Source organism: Danio rerio, chromosome 12, assembly GCF_049306965.1.
Source record: "Danio rerio strain Tuebingen ecotype United States chromosome 12, GRCz12tu, whole genome shotgun sequence".
Taxonomy (NCBI): domain Eukaryota; kingdom Metazoa; phylum Chordata; class Actinopteri; order Cypriniformes; family Danionidae; genus Danio; species Danio rerio.
The window spans coordinates 49,507,501-49,521,931 of record NC_133187.1 but is presented as its reverse complement, the minus strand read 5'-3'; the positions used below and the strand labels follow the sequence as shown (position 1 = coordinate 49,521,931).

Genomic DNA, 14,431 nt, shown 5'->3' with positions numbered 1-14,431 from the left:
ATAAGGGTGTGTTTATTCTTTTGCACAATGCTGTGAATAAATTAGGACTGCAAAGAGCAAATATAGTAAACATGTGAAACATACATATTCAGTGTCTTGTACTCAGATACCTCACTAAATGCAGTGATGTCTGACTTTACTGTAGTTTTCAAATGGCTGTGCAAATAGTATATAGCACTGTCTTGAGCATTTTCAGGAAGTGTCACCAAAATCTGACTTTTTTGCATTGAACAAATGTACAGAGTAAACTGTCATAATGAAAACAATGATTAAGCCATTTGACTATCGTGTTCATAAACAATGGTGTCAGGACTTTTCATTTTGATGACACTGACACTTTGATTGACATCAACACTTGCTTTTGAGGAATGAGCTCTCCATTTTGAGCAGGTGACACGGTTTTGCAGGTTATCAGCTAGGTTTTGCAGTTTGCACTAATTGTTTTGAGAAATGCATTAAATGTTGTGCAGAAATGCACTAGTGTTGTGAGAAACGCACCAAAGCGACTGAGTAAAACTGTAATTATGTACAGGCTAATGGATGTCTGTGCGTACAACACAGTTTTTACACTTACAAAGTCCGTCATGTAAATAGCAAATGCCCTATTGACAAGCATGGATGCTCAAGCGCTAGCAATGAAGAAATGATTATTGTTCAGCAGTGCAATAAGCAGCTCTATGGTCATATTGCCTCTGGGCATCTTCTTCAGTGTGCGCCCGCATTGACAGTTTTATGCTTGAGCGCCTCCAAGTGCTGTTTACTGTAACTTCAGCAGCTCCGTGCACGTGAACAAAAGTGCCGATCTGATTGGCACATCAAAACAGAAAAACAAGCATGAGGCGTCTCTTTAAAAATGACGCTTTTACGCCTGGCATTTTGCGCGTCGGTGTGCACGATCACATTGGCGCCCTTTATTGAGTCACGAGGCTTTAAACATCGATGGAAAATGCAATCAAAAAGTGTCCTGGTGTGCACAAACCTTTACACTCCATTCACACGGGGCGTCAGCGTCAACGCTTCCCATTCACTTTGAGGCGTTGCCGAACTGCATTGTGGATCCGTCAGCGCCGCTTCAGAAGTGTTGCTCGCTGCAGAAGTTGGGACTAGCTCAACTTTATAAGCGTCAGCCAATCAGATCGCTGTATGCAAATACACAAGCTAGACAGTGGCCTATTGCTGATTGAATTTCATTGGCTGACAATCGCTTCAAACCCAACTTCAGACACGCCTTCAGTCAAGCGTCAATGCTGAAGCCCGGTGTGAATGGGGCGTAAGAATTACTTTTTAAAATGGAGGCATCCTTATATATCCTCATTCAGATTTATTTAAGTCCTTACATACAATTTTCTATGATTAATGTACACAACTCTACATATTAAGTGGAAAAGATGTAGGCTGAAACCTTTCTTTCGCCTAATAAACCTGATAATGATGATTATCTATTCTTCTCTTAAAACAGATTATTATTTATTGGGCCTAAATCCTGTACACAGCAGATCTCACATCTCGACCTGCATTTAGAGGGATACAAAGTTAGCGTTAGCTCTACTATAAAAGATCTGGGTGTCATATTAGACAGCAACGTTACTTCAAAATCATATATCATGCCACAAAAACTGCATTCTTTCATCTGAGAAATATTGCTAAGTTATGAAGTATGCTATCCATCTCAGATGCAGAAAAGCTAGTCCATGCTTTTATGAGCTCTAGGCTGGATTACTGTAATGCTCTGTTCGCTGGCTGCCCAGCATCCTCTATTAACAAACTTCAGCTAGTACAAAATGCAGCTGCCAGAGTTCTTATCAGGTCTAGAAAACCATCCCAATTTTATCCTCTTTACACTGGCTGCCTGTTTAGTTTCGTATTGATTTTAAAATATTGCTTTTTATCTATAAAGCTTTAAATAATCGAGCCCCTGTTTATCTAACAAACCTTCTGTCTCGCTACAATCCAACCCGCTCTTTAAGATCTCAAAACTCAGGGCTTCTGGTAGAACCCAGAATAGCAAAGTCTACTAAAGGAGGTTGTGCCTTTTCATTTATGGCTTCTAAACTCTGGAATAGCCTTCCTGATAATGTCCGAGGCTCAGACACACTCTCTCAGTTCAAAACTAGATTAAAGACCTATCTGTTTAGAAAAGCAGACACACAATGCATCACATAGCAGTATGAAGCATGAGTGTGCTCCTCACAGGTGAGCTAGCTTGACAACCACCTGCAGGACACACTCCTCCTTAATACACCAGACATGATGTTAGAAACTTTCATATGCTGTACATGTTTGTTTATATATCTGCTATTTTCATTTATAACACTCCATTTTTGCATCTCGTTTATATACACGATGAACAGCTAATTATTTCTTCATTCTCTATTTCCACCTGGGGATATTCTTTTTGAGGTCCCTTGTGAATATGCAGCGCCATTGATGCGATCCAAGATGATCCCAAGGTATCCATAATCCTGGACCAGGCCGTATCCTGCGCTGATGCTGTTGTGGTCATGGAGGAATGGAGTGCACGAGACTGATTGCTGAAAGACCACCGTGACAAATGAGTCTTCGCATTGATCCTGTGTGCCAGCCTGACCCCCCACCGATGACCTACTCTCACCTACAGCTTCTCCACAATGGACATCCAGCGTTCTCCAGCACCTAGATTGCAGCTCCACACAGTAAGCTTGGCCAGAAGAATAATGGTCATGCTCCGCTGAGCCTGGTTTCTCTCAATGTTGTTTTTCCTTCACTTTGATCAATTGGTGAAGTTTGTTCCTCCACTGTCGCCACACTTGTGGAGCTGCGCTTTGGTGGATTTGCTCTTCAGTGTTTGGAATTTCAGCAGTGAAAATTAACCCACACTAAACTAAACTTAACTGAACTTTAACTCTGGAATTTGGACTTTACTGGAGCTATGTTAAGCTGCTTTGACACAATCTACATTGTGAAAAGTGCTATTTAAATAAGCATGAATGCAATTGAATTTCCAAGGCTGAGGAAGATCTGCTTCTCGAAGGAGCAACACTATAATGTAATTAAAAATGACCTATAGTGTTTGATCTTGATTTGTAGCTATCTCCAGGTCATTTTGAGGGCTCTTGTTGAGAAGCAAAGATCTAAAAGTCATTATTCCCATGCATATCCCCTCCTTTATCCGCTTCACGTTCAGCAGATGATGGTGGTTGTGTCATCTTAAGCACATGGTCACCTACGAGCATCAATAAATAATGGCTTTATTTGTCAAAATCATGCAGGTCTTTGAGTTCCCTTTACAGATCACACACAGTTATATGCGCACAACGCTACACGGTACACTAAAGTCTGACAGGTTATTTTCCGATGAGGTTTTTTTTGTTATCAAAATTCTCTACATGAGTAAAATTTCTCTCACATAGTTGCGGCTGGTTCTTTTTAGCCCATTTGTTGTTATTGCAATGATTCACATTGTTTTTTCGTATATAACAAATAGGAAAAGCATCTGGTCTTTGTCATGGCTATGAAAGAAAGTGCAGTGGTTTCCTGAAGGATGGGAAATGTCCGTCATGTGCGCTGGCCAATCCGCTCCGGTAAAGTCTGTGCATTATTAAGCATGTAGTCTCTGTAGTGGGAGGATCCCGCGCTTCCGATGAGTATTGCTTCGGTGTCAAACTAAATCTAGTGCCAATGCGATTTTGGACCAATTGTTGACTGGAATGAAGCAGGAAAAGTCTGTGATGTACAGTAATACTGCAGTCGGACAGCTTAAATGTTCTTAAACCTAAAAAACTGCGTGTGATATAGATCAGCTTGCGTGGTTACGTTTTAAAGGTTATCCTTAAACTTGCATAATAAACATGCAATGAAAGAACTTTCCGGAGAATATTCTTCTATATAAAGAGTAACTCTGCATGGGTGCATTATTAAAAGTAGTGAAAAGAAAGAAACGCAAAGAAACGGAGCAGCCGAGGAGAGTCCTGAGGGGTTCCAGCGCTCGCTCCGGCTCATCTTCATCTTGCATAAGGCACCGGATCCCCATCTAAAACAACAAAAAAACGTGCATCGTTCATCCGGATGAGTCCGTCTGCGTCCCGACATCCCGCTCCCCTCCTCTTTAGTAAGTCTCTAATAGTTTATAATGAAATGAAGAAGCGCTGCACGGCAGAAAGTGACGCTCTTCAGACGCAGATTGAAAACTTCACACATTCAGTGTGTGTCAGTGGTTTGACTGAAGAGATTCTGCCATCCAGTGTATGTACTGTATGTGTGTGTGTACGTGTGTCTGTATGTGTGTGTGCACTTGTTTCTAATTGAGCTGGTCCTCGTATTGTTTCCGGAAACAGTCGCCAGCAGGAAAGAATTCCCAGCAGCGTTCCTGGTACATTTTCCAAACGTACGACTCCTGAAAGACAAGCAAAAATAGTGTTGACTGGGTCTTTACAAGAATTACAGTAATATTCAATACTTTTAAAGACTTCATCGCCACTACCAGTAACATTGGCGAAATTGCAATGTGCAGTGTGCACTTACTGGCCACTTTATTAGGTACACCTTACTAATACTGGGTTGGACCCTCTTTTGCCATCAGAACTGCCTTAATCCTTCATGGCAGAGATTCAACAAGCTACTGGAAATATTCCTCAGAGATTTTGCTCCATATTGACATGATAGCATCACACAGTTGCTGCAGATTTGTCGGCTGCACATCCAAGATGCCAATCTCCCGTTCCACCACATCCCAAAGCTACTCTATTGGATTGAGATCTGCTGACTGTGGAGGCCATTTGAGTACAGTGAACTCATCGTCATGTTCAAGAAACCAGTCTGAGATGGTTGAGCTTTATGACATGGTGTGTTATCCTGCTGGAAGTAGCCATCAGAAGATGGAGACACTGTGCTCATGAAGGGATGGACATGGTCAGGTAGGCTGTGGTGTTGACACCATGCTCAATTGGTACTAATGGACCCAAAGTGTGCCAGGAAAATATCCACCACACCATTACACCACCAGAATGTTGACGCCACATTCTGACCAGACCATCCAAATGTGGCAACGTTTCTCCAATCTTCTATTGTCCAGTTTTGGTGAGTCTGTGTGAATTGTAGCCTCAGTTTCCTGTTCTTAGCTGACAGGAGACCGAGCAGTTTGACGAGCAGTTGGACAGGTGTCCCTAATAAAATGGCCGGTGAGTGTATTCACTAAATACAGAATGTTAACTCAAACATTATTCATGTAAGTAAGTAAAGTAAGTAAAGTTTATTTATAAAGCACATTTACTTCAGTTTGGCACTGACCAAAGTGCTGAACAAAACCATGTACTGAATAAAAATGCTAAACCAGCAGGGGTGCCTATAAAACAGCAGGAATAACAGTGTTGCCTGTTTTACTGCAATAAACAAAGCAGAATTAATCTAACACACTGCAAAAAATGCTTTTCTTACTTAGATTTTTTGCCTTGTTTTTAGTCTAAATATCTAAAAACTCTTAAATCAAGTGAAATTTTCTAGACAAGCAAAACATGTTGTCTTGTTTTAAGATATATTATGCCAAAATTAAGTGAGTTTTCCTTAAAACAAGTTAAATAATCTGCCAATGGGGTAAGCAAAATAATCTTGTTTTTTCTTTTGACGTAAGATTATTTTGCTGACCCCATTGGCAGATTATTTTGCTTGTTTTAAGGACAAACTCACTTAATATTGGCATATTATTTCTGAAAATAAGACAATATGTTTTGCTTGTCTAGAAAATGCTTCTTGATATAAGAAATTTTAGATTTTTGGACTAGAAACGAGACAAAAAATCTAAGCAAGAAAAGCATTTTTTGCAGTGCAGGATTTAAGTGAAGTTTTACAAACTAATTTCGAGAGGAGCACTTGATATGATTGACAGCAGCTGGTCTTTCATCTACAATTATTAGTTAGCCAATCAGATTAATCCAAAACTCACTATAAGTAACCTAGCTAGAACTACTCCCTTATCTTTGTTTTCCGAAGAAACCCCCCATCCACCCCTTCTCCCCCTTTCTTCCTTTACCACGGGGAGCTCTCGAGAACCACCTGATCTCGTACTCCGCTTACATACTCAATCGACTAGGCGGGAGCCCTGGGCTCAATTATCTCTCTCTCCCGGGACAGCATGCCAAACCTGCTATCATTTGTCAAACTAAATCTAAGTGTGAACTCTTGAATCGATTTCATAAACTGCACACTAATATTCGCAAAGTAAATTCAGGCAAACTTAAGCATACATATACATTGCAAAATCAAAAATGCACAAAATGTATTACTTTAAATGTCTTTTTAAGGGCCTTAAATTTCCCTAAACTGATTCATCAACTTTAAAAAGTTTGGACCATACCCGTCAACCCTCCCGAGATCTCGCTATCATGCTGTAAAGGTATTTTCCCGTATTTCTCCTGTATTTTCAGTCTTTCTATGAAGGGCGGCAATAAACATCAAAGAACTAATCCTCCCTATACGCAACCCATACCACCAAACCACCAGGGGCCGCCCCTTGCTCTTAAATGTAAATCTGTTCTGTGCTTTCAATTTATTTAGACATGAAAACACTTTAAAATAAATATAATAATGGTGGGATTCCCTTTCTTTACATTACAGGTGCATTCACTCCTCCTATGCAATCCTCAAAGCAGTCATATAGCAGTGCGTGACTGTCAGCTGACGTGCTCCATAATGATAAATACACGCTGGTTCCCTAACGGATTCTGTACACGCATTGAAGCGGAGAGAAAGTCTGGGTTTTGGGTGCATGTTTGACCAGACATATTTATTTATTTATTTATAATTTTTAAACAGGAAAAGATTAAAAGATAATCGGGCCTGACTCAGCATGATTGCTGTTTTTTAGGAGGTTCCTGCTCTGCAGAACCTAAAAACAGACAGAAATCTCATCCATCAACACAGTACAAACAATCACCAAACATATGAAATAGAGAAAAGCAGGCTACTATCTCAGTGGCTACAGGGATAGTTGACCATCAGATGAAGAGCATGGGATTTTTAAAAAGTCTCAGTGTTGGTATTGTTTTGTGGGATCTCATTCCAGGCTTTTGTGAAAACATAAAAGAAAGATCTCTGTCCATAACAGTTTTTAAAAGCCGGGAGTGGCAAACATCCATTTGTTACAGATCTGGTGGAACAGTGTGTTGAGTTTTGGTACCAAAGCACAAAGGGCTTCTGAGGTAGCGCTATTTAAAATTTGATAGTACAGTTTAATACCTGTGTTCATAATGTAGTTTGGAAATGTTAAAGCTTTAGAAAGTGATAGAGCAAAACAGTGAAATGTCCATCCATAAAGTCTGTTGTGGATCTTATAGGCCCTATTGTACAGTCTAGCTATTGGCTCCAAGATATCATTTGTTGTAAGAGACCAAACAGGCAAACAGTAAGACAGGGCCTACTCACACTATGCCATCCGAACCGTGCCCAGGCCCGTTTCCAGGATCGTTTGATGAACCTAAACGAGCACATGTCACTCCGCTGCTAGTCCGTTTGCACTGGCTGCCAGTTGCTGCTCGCATCAAATTCAAAGCTCTGATGTTTGCCTACAAAGTGACTTCTGGCCTTGCTCCTTATCTGCTCTCGCTTCTTCAGATGTATGTGCCCTCCAGAAACTTGCGTTCTGTGAATGAACGTCGCCTCGTGGTTCCATCCCAAAGAGGGAAGAAATCACTTTCGCGAACTCTCACGCTCAATCTGCCCAGTTGGTGGAATGAACTCCCTAACTGCATCAGAACAGCAGAGTCACTCGCTGTCTTCAAGAAACGACTAAAAACTCAACTATTTAGTCTCCACTTCACTTCCTAATCTGCAATTGCCTTTCTGAATATCACACTAACTGTACCAAAAAAAAAAAAAAAAAAAAAAAAAACCTAATACTTCCCTTCTTAGACTTTACAGACCTGAAACTTGCCTACAGCACTTATTCATTGTTGCTCTTGGTTGTGTAAATTGCTTCCTTGTCCTCATTTGTAAGTCGCTTTGGATAAAAGCGTCTGCTAAATGACTAAATGTAAATGTAAAGGTTGAGTGCGCTGAATCGGGCTCAAGCACGGTTCACTTGGCCGGCCTGTCCCGGTTGGAAGAGGTGTGCCTGAGCGCGGTTCACTTGGGCTTGTGTGTGAGTGCAAAACGTGCCAAAGCCCGAAACTGAAAGCGAGTCGTGACTTTTAAGGGGCTGTTTCATATGGATTTATTAATAATTCTTACTGTTCAGTGAAAGCAAACTGCCGTAGTTCATTAAAGACGCAAACCTCTCACTGCACGACAGCTGCACGCCTTCAGCAGACCTCCTCATTCCTGCAGCACGAGAGCATTATGATTGTTTATGAGCGCCAAAAGTGGCGGATCAGTTCGGCGAAATATCTGACTGCGTGTCACCGCATCCCTAAGGACTGTTTGGCAAAATATTTGACTGCATATCAAACGACTGAAACGATATAAGTAGAGAAACCTCCACTGTGCTGCTGAGTGAGAGAGCGCTTCTCACTAAACAGTACAGCAGTGATGACGTAAGCGTGCCGAGGCCCGTTTATGGTGTAGAGCGCGGGCCGTCGGGGGAGACGGGAGGGGGGACAAGCGTGCTTTGGCCCGGTTCGAGGCAACTGTACCTAGTGTGAGTACGGCCTAAGACAAGGTAGACAAGATAATGGCATGCAGATAATTAAGCATCTGCATAATTATCCACATAATTATTAATAATAACGTCTAAAGATGTCGATCTTAGTGTTTTTTTTCTCTAAACACAACTAATTTAGTCCTAAATAAGCATAAAAAGTTAGAAAAGCAATTGAATGCTTTTATTATAATGTTAGATGTGTGCATGTTTAAAGTGACTCCTCTGTTATTTAATGTAATCACATTAAAAATCTGAATGAGAGATGCATTCTCTGCTCTTTAATCAGAGTGTTTAGGTTATACAGTGAAGAAAAGTTTATTGAGATTTGATAACTTGATTCAATTTCTTTATAATAGCTCATTTTAAAAATAGCCAATAATGTTTTGGTGTTATGGTGGACATATCTCTTATTTTTACATCCCAATGTTGACAGGTATGCCGCGGACAGCCTGGTTGAAGAGCAGAACAAACAACAGAACCAAAGGATAAGGAGGGGATGATGGGAATTACCTGGCCTGTGTGCTCTGTTTCATCCTTGTTGATGAGATACATGAAGAAAAATCTGCAAAGACACACAGTTTACCTTGATTTAAATATGCACTGTTGCGCAGCCAAGTTTAATGACTTGCCAAAGGCAGCTAGTCTACAGGGCTCATCTGGACACTGCATTGATCTGTATCTCATTTGCTTTTAGTCTCTAGGTAAAACACTTGAAGACGCAGTCATTAAATCCTCTTGAATATGGAAGGCTGTAGAGCTGGCTGATTAATTGAAGCTGTTTTTAACGCACATTTTTTTACAGTAAAGCCAGTTCTGTAAACAGTAGTAGATCTCAAGCACATGCTTTAAGATGGAGCAGCCTTTATTACACAGATTCATACCTCACAGACAGGCAATGTTCATAATTATGTTCATAATCACAGGCAATTTAATAAAAAGAAGATAATCATTCTGCAATAATGAGCTTCCCAGTAAACAATGGTTATGTGTAGTGATTGCTGCTACATCTGAAAGCATGTGAAAATACCATGTTTTTACTCCAAACTCAATTTAGTTGAGTTCTTAAAATAAATCATTCTGCGAGATGATTTTATTAACGTGCGATTATCACGTTAAATCAATAAAAACAATTAAATCTGTTTATAATGGAACTGTCCTGGATTTCCTGGGTTTCCTATTCATGCTTGTTTGGAGTTTCCACACATGAGTGCCCCTGTGGCTTTCAGACTGATCACAGAACTGCGCTTCGCTAACAAGATGTGCATGACCATCACAGCAATTATTTTATTTTCGCTTAATCTTTGAATGCTGATGACTCACAGATAGTTGGCCAGGTTGTGTTCCTGCAGTGTGTGCGTCTCGAAGCCATGAGGAACCGTGTCGAAATAATCGTTCCCGATTCCACAGATGAAGCACTTCGTCTGCGAGAGGAAAGACATGCAATTTTTAATCTGGCATGCTTCTCAATTTATACAGCTCTTGCTTTTTACAGACACTTTCCAGGTCTATTTGAATAATTTTCCAGCACTTTACAAGGGTGGCGAATTACATATTTACAAACATGCTTCATCACATTTTATCAGATTCTATTCGTTGGCAACAATGAATTACTGTCATTTACGCTTTTAAACGTCATTTACTTGCAGCTTAAATGTATATTTATTTTAAAGGGGTGGTCCAGAATGTAATGTTAAGGCTTGGTTGTGTTAATAAGATGCAATGCAATGTGTGCTCATGTTTCACTTGAAGGAAATCATGTTATTTTTTCATAAATCTCACTTTGATTATATAAAGCTACTCAGCTAACATGAAAACGACTGATATATCTCCTAGTTCCTCTGAAAGGCCCGCCCTCAAGAGACTCTGATTGGTCGTGTGTCATAATGTGCTGCGATTCGTGGATCGGCTCCACGTCAAGCCCGTCCAAGCATGCACGTTTTGTGTAGACAGTCAGTCAACCTCATGCTCCCTCTCTGTAATAACATCTGACAAGTGTCTGTAACGAGTGAAAATGGGGTGTGGCTCCTTTAAGAGAGTGTGTGTGTGTTTATGTGTGTGCGTGTGTTTACTATGAACTATCTGTAACACGAGAAGCGCATGTGCTCGGGAGAGATATTTATTTTTCTTTTCTTCTGATGCTCGGATTAAGTTATTTTCTGTAGTGACGCTGCTGACAGAAGAATAGAGCACAAGATGTGGGATGCGACCTGTGTGAGCCTCGATTGACTTTTTTGCTGCTACACACGAGTTAGGTGAGCTCTCCAGTATTTTTTTAACACGTCGTCTTTCACATATATCTAGAATATGCCTTTGTAAGTAACACGAATCGTTCACATTTCTTTTGCGACTTCATTATCTGAGATGTAAAACGCATGGAAAAGCTGCCTATAGAGAAGCAATGCAAAGTCGCGCACACACATAGAGAGAGGCTGCACGCGCCGGTGAAGTATGTGTGTGTGTGTGTGTGTGTGTGTGAGTGTTTACAGCAGTTTGACTGATAAATATGTATTTGTAGCTAAATTGTTAGCGGTGGCGAACAGCATTTCCCGTTGTTTACATCTTTGCTACAGCATATCGTTGAGGCTAGACACTGTACATGTCATGATCAGTTTTAACAAATAGAAACACTTACAGGCCGTGGCTCAGAGTTCACAGCATCTGCTTGTAGCTGCTTCATCTTTGAGGAGATTTCGAATCCAGCACTGAACTGGAGAGATTCTGGAAGCTGTTTTGTTAAATCATGCTTGCTATGTATTTTATAATTCTCTGGAACTTGATTAATATTGAACTTTAAGCACTTTTGTCTCTGTGGAAACAGCAGGGCAGCATTTCAGCTCTCTCTGCTGTAAAGTTACAGCGCCTCTGGCCACGCCCCTTAGCTGCGCAGTGTGAGTGCATGGTAAAAGTACGTTTGTGATCTCACAAGGGCCGAAAGTATATTTTTTGTATTCCCTAAAATTTGTTCATTCTAGCCTTTGTTAAGCTAACTCAGTAAGAACCAAGGTCTCCGTTTGAATTGAACCTGGAGCTTTTTACATTCAGAGGAGTTGTTTATGTTCACATAGCTACATTACACATCAACTAAAGTTTAAAATATGATATCACAGTGGACCACCCCTTTAATTTCATGCATTGTTCACTTATGAAACGATAATCCCCATGTATTTTGTCTTCTCCCACTGTTTAAGCAAAGGATGACAGCCAGATAATGCTATAGGCACATGCACAGACTCCAGAGTTTTCATTTAATGCAAAAGCAAAAAATAATATATATATATATATATATATATATATATATATATATATATATATATATATATATATATATATATATTTTTTTTTTTATTAAATAAAATATAAATAAATAAATATATATATATATATATATATGTATATATATATATATATATATATATATATATATATATATATATATATATATATATATATATATATATATACAGACATACAGATATATGTAATGTATATATATATTTTTTTTATAATTTATATATATATATATATATATATATATATATATATATATATATATATATATATATATATATATATATATATATAATAAGCGCGTTAACGCACACAATTAATTTGAAATATTTAACGTGTTTTAAAAAATGTACGCAATTGCAGTTTTTTCATTTCCTGTTGTGGCCGATGTATGTTCAACGTGCAAAGACATATGGATAAGACCAAGAAAGCACTTTTAGAAGTTAAGTATAAAACAATTAATGTCGCATCAGCAGGCTATCCTGTGTTTCCTCCAAAGTTTCATGCAATTTGAGGTGTTTCATGTTTAATCTTTCGAATTCAACTGCAGTTCACTCTCATTCAGCAACATGTTTTTCATGCCCAGTGACACTTATTGGATAAGAATATGAAGTAAGGACTGCTGGAAGGGTGCTGATTTAATGGAATTTGATAGCGCATGGCGAACTGAAAGAAAAAACTCCGCATTTCGAGACTCCCGTGATCCTTTAAGGAAATCAAATATCGCTGCTTACATGGTCGACTCTTAATTAGTATTATCTTAATTATAAAAGTAGAGCATTGGTGTCCATGTAAATGTACTCACTGAAAGTGCCAGATGATGTCGCAAGCTGACAAATACAGTCCATTCTTCATTCTTTAAGATGATTCCATGCGCCCTCAAATGTTTCATTAAGTTTGACGTGTTTCCCCCCCTACACGCAACTTTTGTAAAGCGTCTGCTCCACATCGCTGTGTCAGAATCCTTGCTTGTGAAATACAGCCATACTTTAGAATGCTTAGTTTAAGCAAATTTGATGAACGCCATCGTGTGTGTTGATGAATCTTGTTCCTAGCGTTTTCTAGCAACAAGAGCAAACGTCTGACATCGCTGACAGTGTCCAAAGTCTCTTTAAGACATTCTTTATGCAATCTATAGTCTTTGCGGTGTCCGTATCCTTTAAAGCTGTTTAGAATTAAATGTTTAGAGATGGTGTGAGCAAAGTTGCTGTAAAAAGTATCTAGTCTTTGGTACGTGCCTTTGATGTTCCCCTTTGCCACATTGTCCCCTGATAATGTCAACAGACTGGACTGTCTTAGCAACTACCTGAATATAAAGGAGGACTAAGCAAAATTGTTTCTACTTTATAATTAATGTTTTCAACTCACAGCAATACAACTTTACAATGAGTACAACTGTTTGTATTCAATAGTTTATTATTATTATTATTTTCCATTTTTCATATTTGCAATGACTGTATTTTGGATTTTTTATTTTTTTTTTGTAGTCCACTTAGAATCAAACATGGAAATCATTTTTGATTGGTATTGGCATTGATTGTTTTAAAATTTAAATGGCATTACCATGCCTGTGTTTTCATGTCTCTAATAAAAACAGCTTTTCGAGATTAATTAATTAATTAATTAGTACATTTTTTTAAATTAATTGACAACCCTAATTATTACCTACTTAGTAATTATATAACTGTGAAGCAGTTTCAAGGACTTTATCCAAAATCTTTTAAAAACATTGAAACACTATTAAAACTTAAGCATTTTCAAGCATTTAAAGCCATGTTTTGTGTTTCCTCACCTCCATGTCCTCTTTCACCTGCTCTTGCTGGTCCCTCAGTTCCCCAAACGCGTCTATGATCAGACCTGAAACACACACACACACACATACATACACACACACAAACACACACACACACACACACACACACACACGTGAGATCCAGCAGCGCACAAACACTATGTACACACCGAATACACACAGACACACACCCTGAATGATGGCCAGGAGAATGACGATGACGAAGAAGAAGAAGGTGATGTCGAAGATGATGCGGTAGATCTCGTACTCGTCTCCGGCTGGATCTTCAATCTGATCCCCGATGCCTCCACCGGCACGAACGCCCACATACATGTGAAACATGTAGCACTGCACAGACCAAAGAGAAGCATCGATCTGATCACTCACTTCTGAACACATATCATGCTCAGCTTCACTTCACTAGTGCTTTGTAGAGACTAATATAAAGCACTGTAATAAACCAACCAACAACATAATCAATAACAGCAACATCAAAAGACTAAGAACACAAACACTGATGCTGCTTTACTACTCAGACAATATCCTTAAAAATATGAACTATATGTAAGAATTTGATGAAGAAGTTCCTGATGAAATTTGGAATGAATGTCTCAAAAGGATTTAAGACTTCATAGTCGGTGCCAATAGCCTAGAGCAGGGGTGTCAAACTCAATTCCTGGAGGGCCGAAGCCCTGCACAGTTTAGTTCCAACCCTGCTCCAACACACTTACCTGTAGGTTTCA

At 39.3% G+C, this 14,431-nt stretch overlaps 1 protein-coding gene across 6 annotated transcripts in view; it reads right to left on the bottom strand.

Annotated features, from left to right (window-relative positions):
* Positions 1 to 3,210: 3,210 nt before the first annotated feature.
* Positions 3,211 to 14,431, bottom strand: part of ryr2a (ryanodine receptor 2a (cardiac)) — a 276,684-nt gene continuing 265,463 nt past the window's right edge. For all 6 annotated transcript variants that reach the window (XM_073918938.1, XM_073918939.1, XM_073918940.1 and 3 more), the window contains 5 exons: positions 13,880 to 14,036; positions 13,689 to 13,753; positions 9,929 to 10,029; positions 9,119 to 9,170; positions 3,211 to 4,372 (listed from right to left, as the gene is read on the bottom strand). In XM_073918938.1, the coding sequence (XP_073775039.1) occupies positions 4,277 to 4,372; positions 9,119 to 9,170; positions 9,929 to 10,029; positions 13,689 to 13,753; positions 13,880 to 14,036 (471 nt within the window). In that variant the 3' untranslated portion in view covers positions 3,211 to 4,276. The remainder of the gene's footprint in view (positions 4,373 to 9,118; positions 9,171 to 9,928; positions 10,030 to 13,688; positions 13,754 to 13,879; positions 14,037 to 14,431) is intronic.